At 46.7% G+C, this 21,004-nt stretch overlaps 1 protein-coding gene across 5 annotated transcripts; it reads right to left on the reverse strand.

Annotated features, from left to right (window-relative positions):
- Window positions 1–1,776: 1,776 nt before the first annotated feature.
- Window positions 1,777–20,987, reverse strand: IDH3G (isocitrate dehydrogenase (NAD(+)) 3 non-catalytic subunit gamma). Of its 5 annotated transcripts, none has more exons than XM_048490171.1 (14): window positions 20,666–20,987; window positions 17,941–17,982; window positions 16,482–16,490; window positions 15,240–15,337; window positions 14,788–14,900; window positions 14,414–14,474; window positions 13,708–13,840; window positions 12,609–12,742; window positions 11,354–11,456; window positions 9,170–9,316; window positions 7,323–7,417; window positions 7,128–7,188; window positions 2,393–2,488; window positions 1,777–1,972 (listed from the first exon to the last, which is right to left on the reverse strand). In XM_048490171.1, the coding sequence occupies exons 1-14, from the start codon at window positions 20,732–20,734 to the stop codon at window positions 1,961–1,963; spliced, it is 1,173 nt and encodes a 390-aa protein (XP_048346128.1). In that variant the 5' UTR covers window positions 20,735–20,987; the 3' UTR covers window positions 1,777–1,960. The 5 variants fall into 5 exon arrangements, with proteins under 5 accessions (XP_048346128.1, XP_048346127.1, XP_048346130.1 ...); XM_048490170.1 differs by having other exon boundaries at window positions 16,482–16,493; window positions 20,666–20,986; XM_048490173.1 differs by lacking the exon at window positions 20,666–20,987 and adding an exon at window positions 20,354–20,417 and having other exon boundaries at window positions 16,482–16,493.
- Window positions 20,988–21,004: the final 17 nt, after the last annotated feature.

Below are 21,004 nucleotides of genomic sequence, written 5' to 3' on the forward strand. Positions count from 1 at the left end.
ATGTGAAAGGAAAGAGGCCTCTGAAGCCATGCCAGTTCCATACAGAGACTTGATAAGAGGCATGGCTAGTCAATCAAGCAGGGCCTGTAAGTGCACAAGTTATAGAACTGCTTTATGCATGGCTGGGTTGTTTTTTTTAATCAGGAAAACGCTACCCTGTATGGCTGTAAAGACAGCCTTAGCTTCAGCTTCACCACAAACTGAGCATTACCACACTAGCATTCCTTGCCTTATCAAACACAGGCCATCAATACAACTAGCCACACTCGTACACACAAGGCTTGCAAAAATCAGCTTCTGGCTGGAGAGCATGGACTGTTTAGCTGTAAAGACAGACACATGGGTTGTTCTGGAACAAACGGGACAAAAGCCCTAGACACAGCTGCATATGTTAAGTACTTTATTTTCAAAAAATATGATGCAACTTAAGATTTCCATTGGAGACACTTTAGTGGCAGGTTGCAGAGTCTGAGGCGAACAGTGTCCTTCAAAAAGGGATTCTTCAAAGTCCTGGATCTGGAACCTGGCTATTGTCTTGTCCAAGCCCAACATTTCTTAACCTTCTCAACACCTGCTTCTATATTACGTAGGTTGTTTGAGCTTCAGTGGAAAGTGCCGCCAAGTCGCCACTGCGATATGGCAACCCCAGAAAAATTTCAAGACAAAAGACAAACAGAAGGGGTTTTTGCCAATGCCTGCCTCTGTGTAGTAACCCTGGGCTTTCTCAGGAAAAAAAATATTATCCTTCCCTAAAGCAGTTTTAACAACAAAGTTAGGTACAGAAAATACAAGTAAGAATAAGTACATTTATTATAAGGACACCCAATTTTGTCTGCATCAGATATTCTGAAAAATACACCTCTTGGTTTTTATCAACATAGGTAAAATTATATCCTTACAGGCCTTGCTGAGAAACTAATAAACGTTCCTTCTTTTCTCTTCTAAATCTTCCAAGTCCATTAACCTTCAAAGCCTCTAGTGATCAGCGTATTTTTTTAAATCCATATAGTCTTTCATAGGTTTCCAGGTGTCCAAAAATTTATTCAGATTCCCTGAGCTTTCTCAGTGGTTGCCCCTCCAAGTACAGTCATACCTCAGTTTTCGTCGCCTTTGGAAATCGTTGATTTCGGTTTTTGCCGATGGGATCCAGCCATTTGTTTTCATCAGTTGCCTTGGATTTCGCTGACTTTTGCATAAGTTGCGTAAGTTGATACTTCTGCATAAGATGCTACGCCGTTTGCGTTGCGCCTGCACAAACGGTGTAGCCTCGGTTTTTGTCAGTTTTTTTCGCCAAGGTAATCCATACAGATTACCAACGAAAACCGAGGCATGGCTTTACTAACCAAGGCTGACCCTGCTTAGCCTTTGAGATCGGACAAGACCAGGCCAGCCTGGGTCATCTAGGTTGGGGCTGTCTCAACCGGAATATTTATAAATAGGTAGCGTTACGGAGCAGCAGGCCGTACCTCACGACCATCACACCTATAAGGCCAATCTGCCATCCAACTTCTGTTTGCAGTTTATCTTGGGGTCTTTTTCCCTCTCACCCTCAGTTCCCGATCTGGTGGCCCCATGTGCAAAGCAGTCACAGCCTACTTGCAGGTTCTGACGGGCAATTTGGGAGCAATCCGCTAGGCAGGCCCTTAGTTTCAGTATCATTCCCTCTGACAAAATCCACAAATCCAAGCCAGAAACTCCCCTAAATTTGCCACCTCTGGTAACCCAACGAACTGCATCTTTCAGCCGATCAATCTAACAGTGAGAGAAGAGGCAGGATACTGGTCACATTGACATTTATTTCCTTGGAGAGGAGAACTGCCTGTTTAAGGGCTACATACAGAATTATATTGGGCACATTAAGGTCTGTTTTAGTTTTGTACAGCAGGGGCATACCCGCATCGCTTGAGAGACTGTTTATTTTTGTTGTGGTGAAGTGAGGAATTTCCTCTGCTCTCTGGTTTCAGGATGGCACCTACAAAAAAAAGATCACCAAATTTAGAGCCCGAACTCTGCAGCTTTTTAAACAAGACCTCATTCTGCTTTTCTGCACTAAAATGCTATTGCTTTATAAAGGGGAAGATGGGGCCACAGCTCAAGTGTTTGTTTCAACTGTGAGGGCCAGAGCAAGGGTTCCCCTCTTGCCAGCTGGGGATAGAAAAAAAGGAACTGTTCCTATCTCTTGTCTTATGTTCAACCTAGACAGAAATCAGCAACTGGCAATAGATACAAACAAACAGAGCACGGCAACGACTTACGACCTGCCCCCAAACTTCATGGTTTGGACACAATTTGCTAAGTCCGAACAACTTCTCTTCCCCAACTTTGGCTGCCCTGCCCTTCCCACAGCCCTGCTGACAGCAAGAATGAAGTCACGCTTTCATGCCTGCCTCACCTGCGCCAAATTGACTGCAGATTCACGGATCTGCTTCAGGATAGACTGAACAGCCTCCGAAGTCGTCCCTTGCCCTCCAATATCTGGTGTGTGGGTCTGGAGGAGAAAGTTAGAATCATAGAATCATAGGCTGATTCCGCATGGGTTAAAAACAACGGTGTGAAAACAGTATAAACCCTTTTACACCATTTTAAACCCTTTTACGCCATTTTCACACCATTTTCACGCTGCTGTTTTTGGCCCATGCAGAATCAGCCATAGAGTTGGAAGAGACCCCAAGGGCCGTCCAGTCCAACCCCCTGCAATGCAGGAACATATAATCAAAGCACTCCTGACAGATGGCCAGCCAGCCTCTGTTTAAAAACCTCCTAAGAAGGATGTTTCTACTAAGCCGTATGAGCATCCATAAGTTCTACTAGCCACACAAGCATCCATATGTAGTTGTTGCTAGCAGAACTCTTGGGGTGTCTCTACACTGAAGATTTGCTGGTTTAAAATTAAATCATCTCTGGGAAGCTTAGAGATTGCAGTTTCGCACGAAGGGGAAATCTCAACATTTTTAACATCTTTCATCGGATTAAACATTTCCCAGAATTCTTTGATGGACGCTGTAAGAGCTGAATTGCTCTAAATAAAATTGTGGTACGGCCAGCCTTCATCTTTCCCTCAAACCAGCTTTCTTCAAGGACCTGAATTCTCTTAAGTCTTAAAGAAATAAAAGAAATTAGAGAGGCCAACAAAAGCAAAAATGTCGTGGTAATGGGCGATTTTAACTATCCCCATATAAACTGGAAAAATGCATGTTCAGGTCATAGTAAGGAGAGAACATTCCTGGATATGCTAAATGACTGTGGCTTAGAGCAGATGGTTGTAGAACCAACCAGGGGAGATGTGATCCTAGATCTAATTCTATGTGGGACCCAGGACCTGGTGCAGGAAGTCAGTGTTGTTGAGCCGATAGGGAACAGCGACCACAATGCTGTCAGATTCAGGTATCTCTGCATGCATCAAGTGACAACAACTACTAATGTAGTTACATTCGGCTTTCAGAAAGGGGAAATTTCTCAAAGATGAGGGGATAGTGCGAGGAAGCTCGAAAAGGAAAATCAAGAGAGTCAAAATGTCCAAGGTGCTTGAGGTTATTTAAAAAAAAACACCGCCTTTAAAGCTCAGCTGGAATGTGTGTTCCAGAGGTTGTGGAAAGGCAGCGACAGTCCAAAAGAAAGCCAAATTCTCATGGTTAACAAGGGAGGTTGAGGAAATTATTAGAAAAAAAGATGCCTTCTTTAGAAAATGGAAGTCCAACTTTAACTGATGAAGAATACCAGAGAGAACAATAAATGGTGGCAAAAGAGAAGCAAGTTAGCTGTAAAGGAGGCAAAAAGGATTATGAGGAACGCATGGCAAGCTTAACATCAAGACTGAAGCAACAAACAAAGCTCAAGTGCACATCAAAAGCAGGAAGCCAGCTAGGGAAGCGGTAGGCCCATTAGATGATGAGAAGGAACAAAAGGTGTACTAAAAGATGACAGGGAGATTGTAGAGAAGCTGAATGAATTCTTTTGCATCTGTTCACTCCAAGAGGAGGTGAGGAAAATTCTGCACCCGAACCAAGCTTCTTAGGAGGCTTAATCTGAGGAACTAGCTAAGATAGGTGCAGTAGACAAGTGAAGAAGTTCTGGTAGCCATTGATAAACTAAATGCTACCAAATCCCCTGGCTCCAGGATTGCATCTTATCCAAGAGTTCTTAAAGAGCTCAAGCATGAAATTACTGATGTTCTCACTTTAATATGCAACTTATCCCTTCTGAAATCAGGCTCCATCCCTGAAGACTGAAGATGGCCAATGTCACACCAATCTTTAAGAAAGGGTCTAGGGGACCCGGAAATTACAGGCCAGTCAGGTTGACATCTGTTCCTGGTAAACTAGGAGAATCTATAATTAGAGATAAAAAAATTATTAAACATGTAGAAAAGCAAGACCTGCTGAGGAAGAGTCAGGCATTGGCTTTTGTAGAGGCAAGTCCTGTCTTACAAACTTACTTCATAGAGTTCTTTGAGGGTGTAAACAGACATATGTGGATAAGGGGAACTCAGTGGACATTGTCTACTTGATTTCCAAAGTTGCTTTTAACAATGTTCCTCACCAGGGACTGTTGAGAAAACTCAGCAATGAAGGAATAAGAGGGGAAGTCCTCCTATGGATTAAAAAACTGGTTGAGAAACAGGAAACAAAGGGTGGGTATAAAATGGGAAGTTCTCACAATGGAGAGATGTCGGGAGTGGTGTCCCTCTAAGGATCCGCTTTGGGACCTCAGTGTTTTAACTTATTCATAAATGACCTGGAAGTAGGGGTGGGTAGTGTAAAGGCCAAGTTTGCAGATGATACCAAATTATGTAGGGTGGTAAGAACCACAAAGGATTGTGAAGAGCTCCAAGCGGACCTTGATAAATTAGGTGAGTGGGCTAAGAAATGGCAAATGCAGTTCAATGTAGCTAAATGTAAAGTGATGCACATAGGGGCAAAAAAATCCAAACTTCACATACATGTGCTACAGGGTCAGTGCTATCAGTCACAGACCAGAAAGGGATTTGGGCTGCCTTAATTGATAGTTCCATGGGAATGTCAACTCAATGCATGGCAGCTGTGAAAAGGCAAACTCTATGCTGGGGATAATTAGAAAGGAGTTGATAATTAAAACTGGCAAGGATTGTCTTGCCCTTGAGTATAAAGAAAGTGGTGCTAATCAAGCGATTCTTGGAGTACTGTGTTCAGTTCTGGTCAGCCAGCCATCTCAAAAAAAAGGATATCAAGAGATAGAAAACGTGCAGAGAAGGGTAAGGAGGATGATTGAATGATTGGAGCACCTTCCTTATGAGGAGAGGCTGCAGCGTTTGGGACTCTTTAGTTTGGAGAGGAGACGTCTGAGGGGGGATATGATTGAAGTCTATAAACTTATGCACGGGGTAGAGAATGCTGACAGAGAGAAATTTTCTCTCTCACAATACCAGGAACCAGGGCATTCATTGAAAAATGCTGGGGAAGAATTAGGACTAATAAAAAGGAAACACTTCTTCAACGCTAACGCGGTGATTGGTGTTTGGAATATGCTGCCACAGGAGGTGGTGATGGCCACTAACCTGATAGGCTTCTTTTAAAAGGCTTGGACAGATTTTGTATGGAGGAGAAGTCAAATCTATGGCTACCAATCTTGATCCTCCTTGATCTCAGATTGCAAATGCCTTAGCAGACCAGGTGCTCAGGAGCAGCAGCAGCAGCAGCAGGCCATTACTTTCACCTCCTGCATGTGAGCTCCCAAAGGCACCTGGTGGGCCACTGTGAGTAGCAGAATGCTGGACTAGATGGACTCTGGTCTGATCCAGCAGGCTAGTTCTTATGTTCTTAAGTCAGCGCCTCTATGGGATTTAAGCTTTTAAACACATGCGATCTCCAGCCCTTGTGCACCCTGATTAGCTGAAGGGCAGGAAAAGTCACCTCAACCCTGTCAGTACAGCACCATTATCCTTTGAACGCCACTCTTACCCTACATTGGATGACAGGGCTGGAAGTCTTGCTTTACCAAAAGTCCCTCAGACACCTTCCAGACTACGACCTACCCCCAACCCAGCCTTGCACCCCCCACCACCACCTATGACAAATGGGCCACAGCTGTTCTTGCATGGGTCTAGAGAGGTCCTTGGGGAGAGAGCCAAGGGATGTGTCACTTCTGCTTTTCTGTAATATGGGCTGTTAAAGACCCAGACCTTGAGTGCAATTAAATCATTCCTTGGAAAGACACAGCTGGGCAGGAAGTCTTAGTTCATCTTCATGGTCTTATGTGCAGTCCCACAAGGGACTAGGCGTGCGCAGGCCGACCACGGAGAAGAGCAGCAAGCTTTTTCTTCCATAGCAACAGAGTGCTCACCCACCTCGGGGCCGCAGGCGGGAAGGTTTCCCGCCAAGACGGTCACGAGGTTGGAGCAGGAGGGAGCAGTCCCCTCAAGTTCTCTTTTTTGGCACTGTGTTGACAGGATGTGCGTTTACTATGCTTCCCTTTTTTGGCCAACTTTTCAACCGCTGAAATGTCTTCAAAGGGCTCCGTGCTCTTCAAAAGAGTTTTCAACATCTGGAGCAAGATGACCAAGAACAACAGTCATGCTCTTGCCACACTTGTCCGCAGCAGACCTGCCCATGCGCAGGACCACGTGTGCCTGCACAGAGGACCATTCGATGAACAACTGTTGCAGGGAAACAATGCTGTTTTTCTCCTGCAGGATGGAAAGGAAATCTGCACCAGCAGTACTAAAGCAGATGTCAATAGGATAAAGGATCATGGGAGAGGCCCAAGCAACCTCATCAAGCTGCAGCCAGCTCCTCGTGGGGTTTTGAAGGCAAGAGATGTTCAGAGGTGCTATTACCTGCCTCTGTGTAGCAACCCTGGAGTTCTTTGGTGGTCTCCCATCCAAGTGCGCTGATGAGATTAGACCAGCCTGGCCCACCCAGGTCAAGGCAGAGACCAACAGAGGTGGTTTGCCATTGCTTGCCTCTGCGTAGCAGCCTCCAATTTTCTTGGTGGTTTCCCATTCAAGTAATAACCAGGGCTGACTCTATTTAGCTTCCAAGGGCTGACACGATTGGGCCTGCTTGGGCCACCCAGGTCAGGGCAAGGCCCCTATACAATTTCCCAGATTTCTCAAGTCACGATCAGGTGGGAGAGGGGCAGAAGAAACATGCCTTTGGATCATCCAAGGAAGCCAGGACTGCCTTGCGGATCATCGAGGCGTAGCTGTGGAGCCTGCAACAGACAACACAGACAAGAGCTCCAGAGCAGCAGCCTAATTCCCCCGCGGCAACGGAAGAAGCTGCCACGAGTTACAAATGGAGGTAACGGGTTCCTCGAGGAGAGGCTCCCACGGCTCAGGCACCTACTTGAGGTGGTCCAGCATCATGCAGCTGGCAAGCAGCATAGCTGTTGGGTTGGCGATATTCTTGTTGGCGATGCTCTTGCCCGTGTTGCGAGTAGCCTGAAGGCGGGAAAACAAAACATTAGAGACCAGACCATTTTTACCCCACGGCCATTTTTACCCCACTCAGGAGCCAGCAAGGAAGGAAGGAAAAATATACTGGACCAGTGACAGAGCTGATCTCAGTCTTACCGGCTTACCCCCCCACCCCCTGACCAGTCCTTGTGTTTCTTTTACAGAAATACTAGATTCAAGCCTAGGAGCACCTTCGAAACCAACAAGGTTTCCTGGATATAAGCTTTCAAGAGTCAAAGTTCCCTTCATCAGATACAAGTGGGAATGGATATATCTGTTACCTCATATCCCGGTGAGAAGGTGGGCGGAGTGTTCCAAAGAAGGGACACAGGATGCAAAGGCAGTCCTCTTTCTTTTAAGGAAGTGCTTAATTGAGAGGTTCAAATCTAGCTGGCAATGACAGGAGTGGAGGGAGGAGGGCGTTCCTATAGCTAAGCAGCTGCTGGTTGGAGCTGAGGATGAAGGAAGTGAGCAGTCCCAAGTACCATTGCTCCTAGGGAGAACCTGGCTTCCTATTCTCTGCACTGCCCTGGGTGCCAGACAACAAGACCAGCTGTTTGGGCACAGAGAACTCTGCACTCTGTCATGCAATTCCATCAGCAGCCTCAGGGCCTCTCCTATCCCAACCTCAGTCTTCTACCTACGGTCCAATTTTGAACTGAAACTTTTTTGGGGCACAGCCATGTCTTTGACAGTGAACGAAAGCAAATTACTTGGAGAAGACGGCCCTTTATTTAATGAAAAATGCCTTTAACCATAAAACAAGTGGTGAAAACTTTCAATAGCAATGCAGCAGGTATGATCAAACTGTTCTCTCTGGCCAGCCTGCACCAGTAAATAAAATGTTACAAATCTAATCTTCCTCAGAGTCCTCCCCAATCCTGTTTTTCACTCAAACATCTGGTTTCAAATCTCGGTCAAGGCCGATGCCACTTTTAACATTTGGCTGTAACTGAAATAACTGGGGAGGCAGGGGGGGAGTGTGGTGGAGGGAGTGTGACAGAGCCAATATGGTGCATTGATTAGTATGGCAGACTCCAATCCGGGAGACAAATGTTCAATTCCCTGCTCTGCTGTGGAGGTTCGCTGGGAGATTTTAGCTCAATAACTCTCTTTGCCTACTCTACTTCACATGGATCATGGAGAAGAGAGTTAAGTAAGTTGCTTTGGGTCCCCAGCTGAGAGAAAAGCTGGGCATAAGCATCTAAAGAAACAACTAGGTTTTAAGTTCAGTGAAACCATAGAGGTCAACAAAATTTTCCCTTCTTCAGATATCTCATAAGTATCTAATGAAGGGAACTTTGACTCTCGAAAGCTCATGCCCCCAGAAATCTCGCTACTAGACTCGAATATTGTTGTTCAACTGGAATATAGTTGTTCTGCTGCAGACCAACCTGGCAACCCTCAGAAACAAACTATACAAATATATCTGTGCTGGGCTGAGTGGTGGGATTCAGCCAGTTCGAACCACTTTGGCAGAACTGGTTGTTAAAATGATGCTTGTAAATAGCCAGTTGTTAACATTATTTGAATCCCATCACCAGAACTGGTTGTTAAATTATCTGAATCTCACCACTGGCTTGCTCCTGGTGGGAAAGTTATCTGGTATACATTTCTACCCCACAGTTGCTGCCTCTTCTCTCCGTTTCTAGAGTTTGGATATCTATTTAATTTGCCCATTGTCCCCTCACTTTGTCCACTTCTGCCCGAGATCCCGAACCTCTTCCCAAGCCTCACCGTTTCAAAAACTGCGTAATCTCGCCCATAATTGGCCCCCGGGACCAATCCCGGGCCCCCAATCAGTCCAGCACAGACGTTGTTGACAATGTTGCCATAGAGGTTAGGCATAACCATGACATCAAACTGCTGAGGACGGGAGACCAGAAGGGAATTCAAAAGAGAAGGCAACTATGATAGGAATAGCAAACTGACAGCAATCACTGCCTTGCCCACCTGCCCAATCATAGGCTGTGGCAGCACCAAGCCTTTATTGGCATGTAAGACAATACAAGTAAAATACAGAGACAAAAACAAAAACTAGATTTAAAACAATCCCAGAGAATGATAACAAAGAATCTCTTAATAACAGAATGACACAACTAAGTAAAAAACAAAACAGAACTATCCTTTAGGGTGTATAATTTCTAGTAAAAACTTGGCCACCAATTCACAAACATCAAGATCGGGGTTATTTAGCAAGATAAGTTCTTTTGGGTATCTGAAATTCTGTCACAGTTCAAGGGAAGAGCATTTGCATATTTCCCCCTAATTCCCTCATATTTAGTGCAATAGAAGAGGGAATGGGTTAAAGTTTCCAGTTGATAAGAGTTACAAGAGCAGAATCTCTTCACGCCCTCTATTTTTTTAAATCTACCATATAGCAGTGCTGAAAGCAGAACATTGAAACTAGCCAATGATCTGGCTCTCCTAAGGCTAGGGTCCAGCATTATGCATATATAATCTGCTATGCGTCCCCGTTTAAATGGTATCGAGGAGCTAAGGGGTGAACATGTTTTGGATGCCGCTGCAAATAGGTTTTGAGATTCTGTTTCTAGTAATCTTTCTTTCAAACTGTTACAGGCTTCAGCATGGGACAACATACCCAAGAATTCAATAGAAATGCCAATTTCCTCAATTTTGTTAGTAATTAATGGGAGCCGGTTGGAAAATTTGGATTCTGTTATCATTAGATATAAATAGCTTGAAGAGTCCTGTCAAAAATGGACACGTAACCAGAACCTAAAGGTTTCTAAGGCTGATTGTCCAGTTCCTAAACACAATGCCGCATAGGGCACACAATCTGGCAGCCCCATGATTTTGTGTAAAAATTTAGAGTGGCTCGATTGCAGGCTAGTTTCAGGTCTATCTACAAGGGGGCAGGAATCCCCCATCCATCTACAGATCTGGGTTCAGGAAAAATAACATATTTGAGCGACCGCCTCTTCCGATATAACCCTCAGTGGACATTAAGATCAGGAGCAGACAGGCTCCTAGTAATCCCCAGCCCACGTGAGGTCCGTTTGGCCTCAACACGTGTCAGGGCCTTTTTGGCCTTGGCCCCTACCTGGTGGAACAGCCTCCCAGATGAGATCAGGGCCCTGCAGGACCTCACAGAGTTCTGCAGGGCCTGCGAAACTGCAGTTCTGCCAGGAATTTTGCTGAGGCCCGGACGTTTTTCATCTACCTCCGTGGGTATGAGTCACTCCACTGCAGTCGTGAAGTCCCGTGGTTGCCATCTTTTTATTTGGCCGACTTTCTGATCCAGCCACAGCAGTTGGTTCAGTTAGCAGTATTTATTAAATTATCAAATGTTTAATTGGATTAACTACAATAGAATTAATTAGACCATAAATTTTAGATCCCCATCCGGCTTTTAATTTTATGGTTTTCAAGCTTACTGAGATAGTTTTATTGTATCGTTGTTCATTCTGTAAATCGCCCCGAGCCAGTTCTGGAAGTGGCAATTGAGAAATTTGACAAAATAAATAAATGTTGAGATTGAGCTATAGAAGCTATTAGAAAGCTTATCTCCCCCCCCCACACACACACACAGACTCCCACACCACCCCCTAAAAAACTCAGAGAAAGATGTCTTTCTGTCACCTGGGAATTCTGTATTGCTTAGATAAATTATTAATAATAATGATGATGATGATGATGATTATGATGATGAATGTAGTCGGTGCGTATCACTGAACACAACGCACGTTACACTGACAGGAATGGTGTCTGCAGGTAGATGGCAGCAACAAGCAGTTAGGGAAAAAACTAAAGAAGTGACGCAGCGTGACTGAGAAATTCTGAAAAGCTTCAGGGCAAACCTCTTGGTTGCATCATCCAAGAGAACGGAAGAAACCAAGACTTTGAATTTTCCTGAGAAAAGGACCGGGAGTCTTGCAGTGGGGGGAAACGTCAGAATACCTGCATGGTGGTGTTGTCAACAATCATGCTGTCAAAGGTGATGTCTGGATAGCCAGCGGCCACCTCTCTGCAGCACTGGAGGAAGAGTCCGTCACCCAGCTTCCTTTAAGGGAGGAGGAGAGGAAAGGGGTCAGTCAGGCCTTGAACCTGCTGCCTCTCACACACTCCACAAGGCCTAGAGCAGGGATCTGCAACCTGCGGCTCTCCAGATGTTCACAGACTACAATTACCATCAGCCCCTGGCCATGGTGGCAGGGGCTGATGGGAATTGTAGTCCATGAACATCTGGAGAGCCTCAGGTTGCAGACACCTGGCCTAGAGGGTAACCACCCCAAGCCATAACAACCCTGCACTAAATGCACATGAGGTTGGCACCGTCTCCTGCAGCAAACCATCTCTGGCACACATTCCCTCTGGGCTGGGAAGAAGAAACATTTGGATTTATACCCCACCTTTCTCTCCTGCAAGAAGTCTCAACAGACAACTTGGGAGGTAGATGGGGATCAGAGAACCAGGTTTGTTTCCCCATTCCTGCATTCCTGCTGGGTGACCTTGGGCTAGTCACAGTCACCCAGCAGGAATGCAGGAATGGAGAAACAAACCTGGTTCACTTCATTTCATCTCTCTCTTCACTCATACTTCCCCTTTCAGCAGAAGGCACATTTAATCCATTCAGCTAAAACCTATGATTTCTCTGAGGGGATAATCTCTTAAACCTCACAGTGGCATGAATGGTATGGATTACAGCACCACGACCAGACAACCTGCACAGCAGCATGAGGAATGCACACAAAAAAGCGAGTGTGAAAAGGAATTTACATTCTTAATTTTGAGAGTGTATATGTAGAAGAGTTGGATTTATATCCCCGCCTTTCTCTTCTGTAAGGAGACTCAAAAGGGGCTGACAAACTCCTTTCCTTTTCCCCCTTCACAACAAACACCCTGTGAGGTAGGTGGGGCTGAGAGAGCTCAGAAGAACTTTGACTAGCCCAAGGTCACCCAGCTGGCGTGTGCACAGGCTAATCCAGTTCCCCAGATAAGCCTTCACAGCTCAGGCGGCAGAGCGGGGAATCAAACCCGGTTCCTCCAGATTAGAGTGCACCTGCTCTTAGTCACAACGCCACTACTGCTCCCACAGGAGAAGGGAATAAAACCCAGTTCTCTGGACTCGAGTCCATCAGTTCTTAACCACGACACCAGGCCGGTCTTCTTTCCCTCCTTGCCTCACTTCTGTAATGTTGTGTCCCGCACTCACATGATGTTGGCCTTGTGGACAGCCGTCACCTTCTTGCGCCCGGATTCCTTTGCCAGCTGGAAGGCATATTCGGCGATGCGCAGCGACTTGGTCTTGGTGATGATCTTCAGGCTCTCCACCACACCAGAGACGCTCTAGGAATGAATGCAGGCAGAAAAGAACATGAGGACTCCTTGGCTCTACCTCCCCCTCCCCACGTCAAGAAGAAACTGGGACCTGAAAAGAAATGCTCCCTAGTAACAAAGAGCACCACAAAGACCGACCTGAGGGGACTGCCCTTTAAAGACACCCCCTCCCTTCTGGTGTGTTTCCCTTCTGATGTGTTATAGGGCACTGCTCTTCAAGAGATTTTCAACAAGGGCTGATGAATGGATGGCAGCTGCCGCCACTCTGCCTTGCTCCCTTGCAAGCTGAAATCCAAGCCTTTAACATTCATGCCTTCCAGCCCACGCCCTTTGCAATGGCCCTTCCTTCATCCACTACAGCTGCCTGCTCTTCAATAATGGTGCCTTGAATTCTACATAGGAACGAAGCGCTGAGGTGCATAAGGAGAAAACTCTGCCAGAGCAGCTGCGGCTCTTCGTTTTGGGGAAGAAGGGGTTAAAGAGTCCTTCGCCAGCACCTGGGCTTGTGTGCACCTGCAGTAGCCCCGTACGTGGACTGGGAAAAGGCTAGGATGTGCCCCTAAACTGCTAGCACTTCACCCCATCAAAATCTCACCACAAGTGAAGAAGAACCAAGTCCTATTGGGTTGCAACAGACTCGGGTATTAGAGGCAAGAGAGGAACAGAGGTGGTTTGCCATTGCCTGCCTCTGCTTAACAATCCTGGACTTCCTTGGTGGTCTCCCATTCAAGGCCGACCCAGCTTAGCTTCCAAGCTTTGATAAACTCAGGCTAAGACGGGCTATTCAGACTGGACCATCCCTTAATTACCATCCCCAGTACTATGCCTAACCCAGAACTCAGTGGGCTCCATGAGGTGCTCCCCATTCCCAAAGAAGCTGAAAGGGGAAACAGCCTGGTGTGAACTATGCCGAAGGCCACCTGCAGGAGAGGAAGGGAACAAGCGGGCAACTGTCGTCGCCTCTGCTATTGCACCTCGTGCTCCAGGCTGCTGTACTCTCCCTCCGTGTTCTCGCGGACCATAAGGATGTCGATGTCCCGATGCCGGGTTGCCACGCCCGGGAGACTCTTGCAGCGGATCACGTTCGCAAAGAGATCCAAGGTGGTCCTGTGAAAGCAGAAAGCAGCGCGTGAAAGTGAAGATTCTGCTTTTGAACAACAGCAGAATGCACCCTGGACTTTCACGGTGAGTCTCCCATCCAAGTTCCAACCAGGCCCAATCCTACTTAGCTTTCAAGGCTTGGTGAGATCTGGCTAGCCTGGGCCAATCCTCGACTTCCTTGGTGGTCTCCCATCCAAGTACTAACCAGGACCGATCCTAATTACGCTTCCAAGATCAGACAAAATCAGGCTCCCCATTCAGAACAGGGAAAAGACAAAACAGAGGTGGTCTGCCATTGCCTGCCTCTGCATAGAAATCCTGGATTTCCACGGCAGTCTCCCATCTGAGTACCAACCAGGGCCAATCTTGCTTAGCTTCCAAATCCTGACGAGATTGGGGTAGGCTGGTCATCCGGGTCAGAGCACTTATAGCCTGCCAGGTTTTGCAGTCCAGCAAACACGGGAGATTGGTCAGGCCCCTCGCAGACCACGGCACAGGGTGGGGGAGCTTTCGTGGTAGGTCCCAACCCTGCATGGGAGACTCTGGTTGGCATTCTGGACTAATCCTCTGCTAACTCACCGCAGAATATTATTGCGGGACTTGTGGGAAGGCGGTAGGTTGTGGTTTGTCTCCAGGTTTCCTAGGAAGCCAAGAAGAGAGAACTGGTTAAGGAAAAATGGACACAGCCCCTGCCTTGCAGAAGAACGACATCTATCTAGTTTAGAGAAAAGCTGAGACAGCGCATTTGAAAAGGAACCCGGAACAGCGCCCGTGTGCAAAGCCTGCTTTCCCTTTTCTTCAGGGGAGTTCTTCCATTCATGTGGAGTGCCTTGGGAATGCACACCTTTCGACAACCCACAATGCAGCGAGCTCCGATGTGAGATGAACCCTTCCTGCTGTTATGAAGCACAGAGCCCCTTCCACACCACAAACCCTTCCAGGAAGGCGGTTACCTTTGAGGGCCACCCGGTTTCGCCGGATGGCCATGATGGCGTTTTGCAGATCTGTGTCAGATGCGTCCGAGCTCACCAGCACCTCCTCAAAGTCCACTGGCACACAGGCATGCCTGATGTAAAGGCAAGGTAGGCCTGAGGGAATGCTATCAACTCTAGCCCCAGGCCTCCCAAACACCCCGTGGGGGTGGGGGTTCCCTGTTGCCAGGTCCACTGCCGCCCCAAGTTGCTCATATGCTTACCAAAATGGTTTTACTGGAAGTGACAAAGGGCAGCTCTAGGAATTGCCAGAAAATCTATGATTTTACCATAGAGTTTCTGGCAATTCCTTATTACTTATGGCACTCAGCCTCCGCTGCCTTGCAACCCTTCCGCTGGCAATCCTTTCCAGCCCTGCTTTGGAATAAGAGATTCAGAGGGCTAGAGCAGAGGGAGGGAGGGAGAGTTTGTACCTGAATATCTCCTTGACATGCAGCATGAGTTCTAGTCCAATCCCATCGCCAGGAATCATTGTAACTGTGTGGCGGCCCCCATATTTGGCAGGAGGCGGCTGTAAGGAGGGGCAGAAAAGATTTTAAAACGGACTTGTGTGCCCTCTTGCAGCTCCTTCACTCCTCTCTCTTCTGTAGATGCATGAAGCCACTCTCTCCTGTAGGAGACTCAATCTCCTTGCCCTTCCCCCCCTCACAACAAACACCCTCAAAGCCAGCCAGAAACCGGTGGCAGCCCAGCTCTAACTACCAGAACCTCATCCTCAAGTCAGGGATCCAGCCCAGTATTTCAGTTTGCTAGCCTGTAGGCACTTATGGTCATGATGAAGGAGCTGGCTGATATTTTAGACACCGTGGCGTCTCATTTTCAGTAAACAGTATGCCCTCCTGTTGGACCTCCACAGGAACTGGTTGGCCTCCATGTGAACCAGGATACTGGACTAGACGGATCCTCACTGGAGGGCTCTTCTGGAGTTCTTATGAGGGCTTTGGTTTCTATGTCTTACTGTTGGCCCTCCAGAGGAACTGGTTGTCCACTGTGTGACTAGATCAGGGGTGTCCAACTCTGGCGCTTCAGATGTTCATGGACTATAATTCCCAGCAGGGGGTGATGGGAATTATAGTCCATGAACATCTGAAGCACCAGAGTTGGACACCCCTGAACTAGATGCACCAGCGGTCTGATCCAGAAGAGCTCTTCTGATGTTCTTATTCTCCAACATCACTCCAGCTATCAATAGGCATACCCCATGGGCACGTACAGCCCAAAAGCTGCTCTTGCAACCAAGATGAAAAAGCTCCTTTAGGATTCAGGACTCCTCACCCCATTAGGGAAAAGACGGAGGAGTGAAAGAGCTACTTAGTTCACAGCCAGGTCCTTGGTACATTCTAGCCTGTCAACATTAATGCCAAATGACTTTTCAGCAGAAGCTGCTACTGAACAGGATAGACAGTGGGTCTGGGCCAAGCCTGCCTCTCTGCAAAGTGTATGTCCTACCCTCCAAATTGGGCTTGGCATTAAAAAAACCCTCATGCATTCCACATCTTGTCTCCTTGGAGGAGCATAACCCCAATTGGACAAAACTGCCCTGGCAATTCAGCTGGGGGGGTTTGTGGCTCTCTGAATACTCAAAAAGATGGATCTAGCTGTCTTGGAGCTCCAGACCCTGGTTTAACACTGGACAAAATAGGAAAGCTACTTACGATGGTCTGCTGCTGTTGGCGAGATGACAGGAGCAAAACATTGGGAAAAAAGAGGAAGGGAAAAAAAGGAAGACATCTCAGACAGTGAAATAGAATAGAAACCAACTTATCCAAAAAGGCTAACTGAAATAGCATTTTAACTGCCTTAATTTTAAAAAAATTGTCTTCATGGTAGGATATCATAGCACCGCAAGTTACAGAGTACAGTTTCCAGACGGTGTCATCCTTTCGATTCCTAGGGCTCCTAGAATTCATTTGAAAAAAGTGGCCTCTAAACCTTAGAATTGTAAAAATCTGGTTTGATGAATCTGCAGAAGGGAGAGACCACAGCAGATCTGGGAAGAGCTTTCAGTGACCAGGATGCATCAGGGATATGGCTAAAAATAATGCATCCAAAGAGCTGATGCTGTGATAACTGGTGGACAGCAATAATTAACACAACAGGGTTTTTGGGGGAGTTGCTTTTCCCTGCATTGCGCATATTCTGTAGATCAGTGATGGCGAACCTATGGCACGGGTGTCAGAGGTGGCACTTGGAACCCTCTCTGTGGGCACGCGCACACAGAGTTTGTCATTTGGGGGGCAGAAAATCACCCCACTCCACCCCCCACACACACCTAGGCTGGCCTGGGCCACTGAGCACGATGGGCCTGGTGCCTGTGCTCTGGGTGACTGCTGCCCGAGGGGGGGCGCAGAGGAGGCAGAGATGCTAGAGAGGCACAGAGCAGTGTGTGCAGGACTTGCTGGAGGCTAGAGCAGGCTGGCCCCTGCTCGAGCAGGTGGGGCGGAGGAAGAGGGAGCCAACCGTTTTTTTTAAAACTAAAACCTCAGCATTCAGGTTAAATTGCCGGGTTGGCACTTTGAGATAAATAAGTGGGTTTTGGGTTGCAATTTGGGCACTCGGTCTCAAGAAGGATTGCCATCACTGATGGATGAATTATGGGCCTCTGTTATTAACAGTTTGGGCCTTTTGCTGGCATTAAATTGTGACACTTTCACAAACCTTAAACAAATAGGGCTGTTTTATTCTTCTTTTAAAGTCTCACATTTTGCTGCCCTGAATTCCACCTTGGTGGGAGAAAGGTGGGATAAAAGTCTAATTAAATAATAATGATTAGCCTTTTCAGTTTCCCTGTCGCATAGGTCCGGATTAACGTTCTAGGCTGACAGATGGATAAACACAGCTAAGGCATTACAACGTGATTACACTAACTGAGCAACACTTCCAGATTACTTAACAAACAAACTCTTGTTATCTCCTCATCTGAATGGGCAGTGCAGTGAAAAAAGGAGTATGGTCATCATCCAGAAAATGTGCTAGGGTCCAGAAAACGTGCTATCCAAGGCCACCGTTGAGGAGCTTGGAATGATGAAGGGAAGAGCAATACTGGAAGGGGAAGGGTAGCTCCCTGACAGTATCTTTTTGGAACAAAGGAGACCAGGCAGAAGTTATATCAACCGAGGTCACGTTCCTGTGACTCATATCTGTTAGAGCTTGCACCTGTAAGGAAGAGAGAAAATACACAGTAGGACATTTGAAGTACCCAGAATTCATTCATCCTTGTGTGTGTGTCAAGTCACTGCCAAATTATGGTGACCCTGCAGTTGGCCCTAGTAAGTTTTTGGTTGAGAAACCACCAAGGAATTCCAGAGGAAGTCAATGGCAAACCACCTCAGTCAGTTTCTTACCTTGAAACCCCTACAGGGCCATTCCTCCTTAGAAAAGAGAAACTGACTTACTGTTTTTTTAAAAGACCACTGGGTTCTCACTTGGCTGCAGGAAATTCTAGGGTTGAGATAGACTGCAAGAATTTAAGGCCAGGTATTTTACCAGTCAGACATTAATACCACTTTTGAAAACTTTTTAGAAATGCACCAATTTACCAAAACCTGAGTCCATAATGTTGCAAGACAAATTAAACTCTAAGTTAGTGGTAGCTATAAATAAGTTTACAAAAATATATGTGCTTGCCACACTTGAGAGATGAGATTGTTCTTCTTGACTTGTACTAGGACACCACGGGATAGCCTTTGTAATTACAAATTTAGTTTAAGCAAAATCAAACAATACACAAAAGTTGGTGTTTAAATAGTAGACAATAAAGTGAGGGTCAGAGTACTAGCTGACCACTGCATTCATATACAAATCCCATTAAAACCTATGGAAGACCTATGGGAAAGCAGCTCAGGGATGCAGACTGTGCTGGTCCCCCCACAGGTGACCTTCATAGATAGCTGGTTAGAGGCGGGTCAGTGCTGTTGTTATTGCTTGATCTTAGAGCAGCATTTGACACAGTCAATTACAACCTTTCGACCACCACCTCTGGTATATACGGGATAGTCTTACAGTAGTCGGTCTCCAGGATTGGGGACAGAGGACGCACTAGGAGAGAGGGTTTCTCCACAACAGCCTTTGCTATGTGGAGTCCCTCAGAGGACAGATTTTTTCCTCCAACATCTATATGTGATCCCCAACCCAGCCAGTGCAGAGTACACAGATGACACTCAGCTATATCTACTGATAGCTGGTTGGCTGAACATCATCCCAGATATATCAGCCAAGTTTTGGGTGCTGCGGTGAAATGGTTGAAATAGAGCCATCTAATTTTTATTTATTTATTTATTTTTTCAATTTATTATGCCGCCCCATCCCCATAGGGCTCTAAGACAAAGAGTCTGTGGCTGGGCCAGGGGGGATTCGGGATTGGACCACCAGTTTCCAACTTTAGATGGGGTGACATTAACTGTCAGGAGTCTGTGTTGATCCTGGAGATCTCACTTTCACTGGAGGCTCAGGTCACACATACAGCCAAAGTGGCTTTTTCCAATCTTTGTCAGGCTACACAGCTGCTCTACCTGGCTCCCCCCGATTTAGTCATGGTGATCCATGCAATTGTCACCTCCAAGTTAGACTACTGTAATCTGCTCTATGTAGGACTACCCTTGGGGCCACTCCAGAAATATAGAACCAGTGCTCTATCAACTGCACTGGCTCTGAATTGAATACCAAATCAGGTTCCAGGTTTTGGCAATCTTTAATGCCCTAAATGGTCTGAGACTTTCATACCTGCAAGACCACCCCTCCCAATATACTTCCCAGAGAGCACTGCACTCCGCTGGTAATAATCTGCTGGTGGTCTCTGCCCCAGAGGCACCCCGCTGTCCTTAACCAGAGTCAGAGCTTTTTAAGCTTTGGCCCTGGCCTGGTGGAACTCAGTCAAAATCCCGCAGGGTCTTTAAGACTGAGGTGTTCTGCCAGGCCTATGGTAGAGGCAGTGATGGTTATATCTTGCTGGCCTTCTCCATCCCCATTCTGTTTTGTTATATTCTTGGTCATTTGTATTCCCCCTCCTTTTTTCCCCCTTCCTTTCTCTCCCTCCCCTCTCAACTGCTTGCTCTGTCAGAATTTTAAAACTGTATCAAGAGATTTAAGTGATTTGTTTTAAAGTTAAAGTTTTTAACTATTATCAATTTTTATATTTATTATTAACCCATGATATGAACTGCCCTGATTTTGGCTGTGGTCAGGAAATAACAATAGTTTTTTTAACAGTGCGTAAAAGAAGGACAGTAAATCGATAAAAGCTTTTCTGACAGTCAAAACCCAGAAGCACCTTAAAGACTAACAATATTCACCATGAAACATCAAAGTACTGGGGGAAAGTTTCATCTGTTTCACATTTTTGTGGCCTGGGTGCAGTTGGGTGGAGGAAGGGGAACCCATGCAGCAACTCTGCAACTAAAGCTTTAAAGCCATCATACTGGCAGGAGATGATGGGAACTGTAGTCCATAATATCTTGAGGGCCGCGAGTTTGGCGTCTGTGCTTTAAATAATTGAAAAATCGATTAAACATCCCAAATTGATCAATACCTCCTGCACCCCACCTACTTCGGTCCTTGTGCTAACAGCCCAACCAGAAAGGTCGCTTTGGTAACTAGTCACACCCCGAGCCAGTGACTAGCCACTCAGAATATTTTCTTTCGAAACGGCTACACCGCGGTGAAACATCAAATCAGAAGGTTTCGTTAGCTTTCTGCCCCGCCTACCACCAGATTCTTAACCAATCACATACACTCCAATCGCTACCTCCTCCCCCCCCCCCGCCCGCACACACACGCGCCATCTTTTCGCCTCCGTCGGTCCTGCAAGGCCAGCGCCTCCACGGAGGTTCAAGGTCCTCACCCAGTGAGGGGCCAGCAAAGCCGGCTTCCAAATAGATCTGGCGCCCTTCAAAGTCACCGAAACGGCCATCTTTGCGGTCTTGCGCGTGAAGTTGAGGAAACGGCTGTCCGGATACCGCGAGAGCTCCACTCAACTCTCGCGAGTGTTGGAGGATAGTCACGCATGCGCAGTGGAAGCCGTCAGTTTCCCGCCCCCGTCGCAACCATGACGAATTATTTAATTTTACTGATGCTGTTTTAATTGTATTTATGTTTCACGTCGCTCAATAAAGACTTCTGATGGCAACATCCCCCTCACGTTCAATCCACAACCGGAAGCCGTAGGCCCGCTCCTATCTCC

The sequence above is a fragment of the Sphaerodactylus townsendi genome, linkage group LG03, assembly GCF_021028975.2.
Source record: "Sphaerodactylus townsendi isolate TG3544 linkage group LG03, MPM_Stown_v2.3, whole genome shotgun sequence".
Taxonomy (NCBI): Eukaryota; Metazoa; Chordata; class Lepidosauria; order Squamata; family Sphaerodactylidae; genus Sphaerodactylus; species Sphaerodactylus townsendi.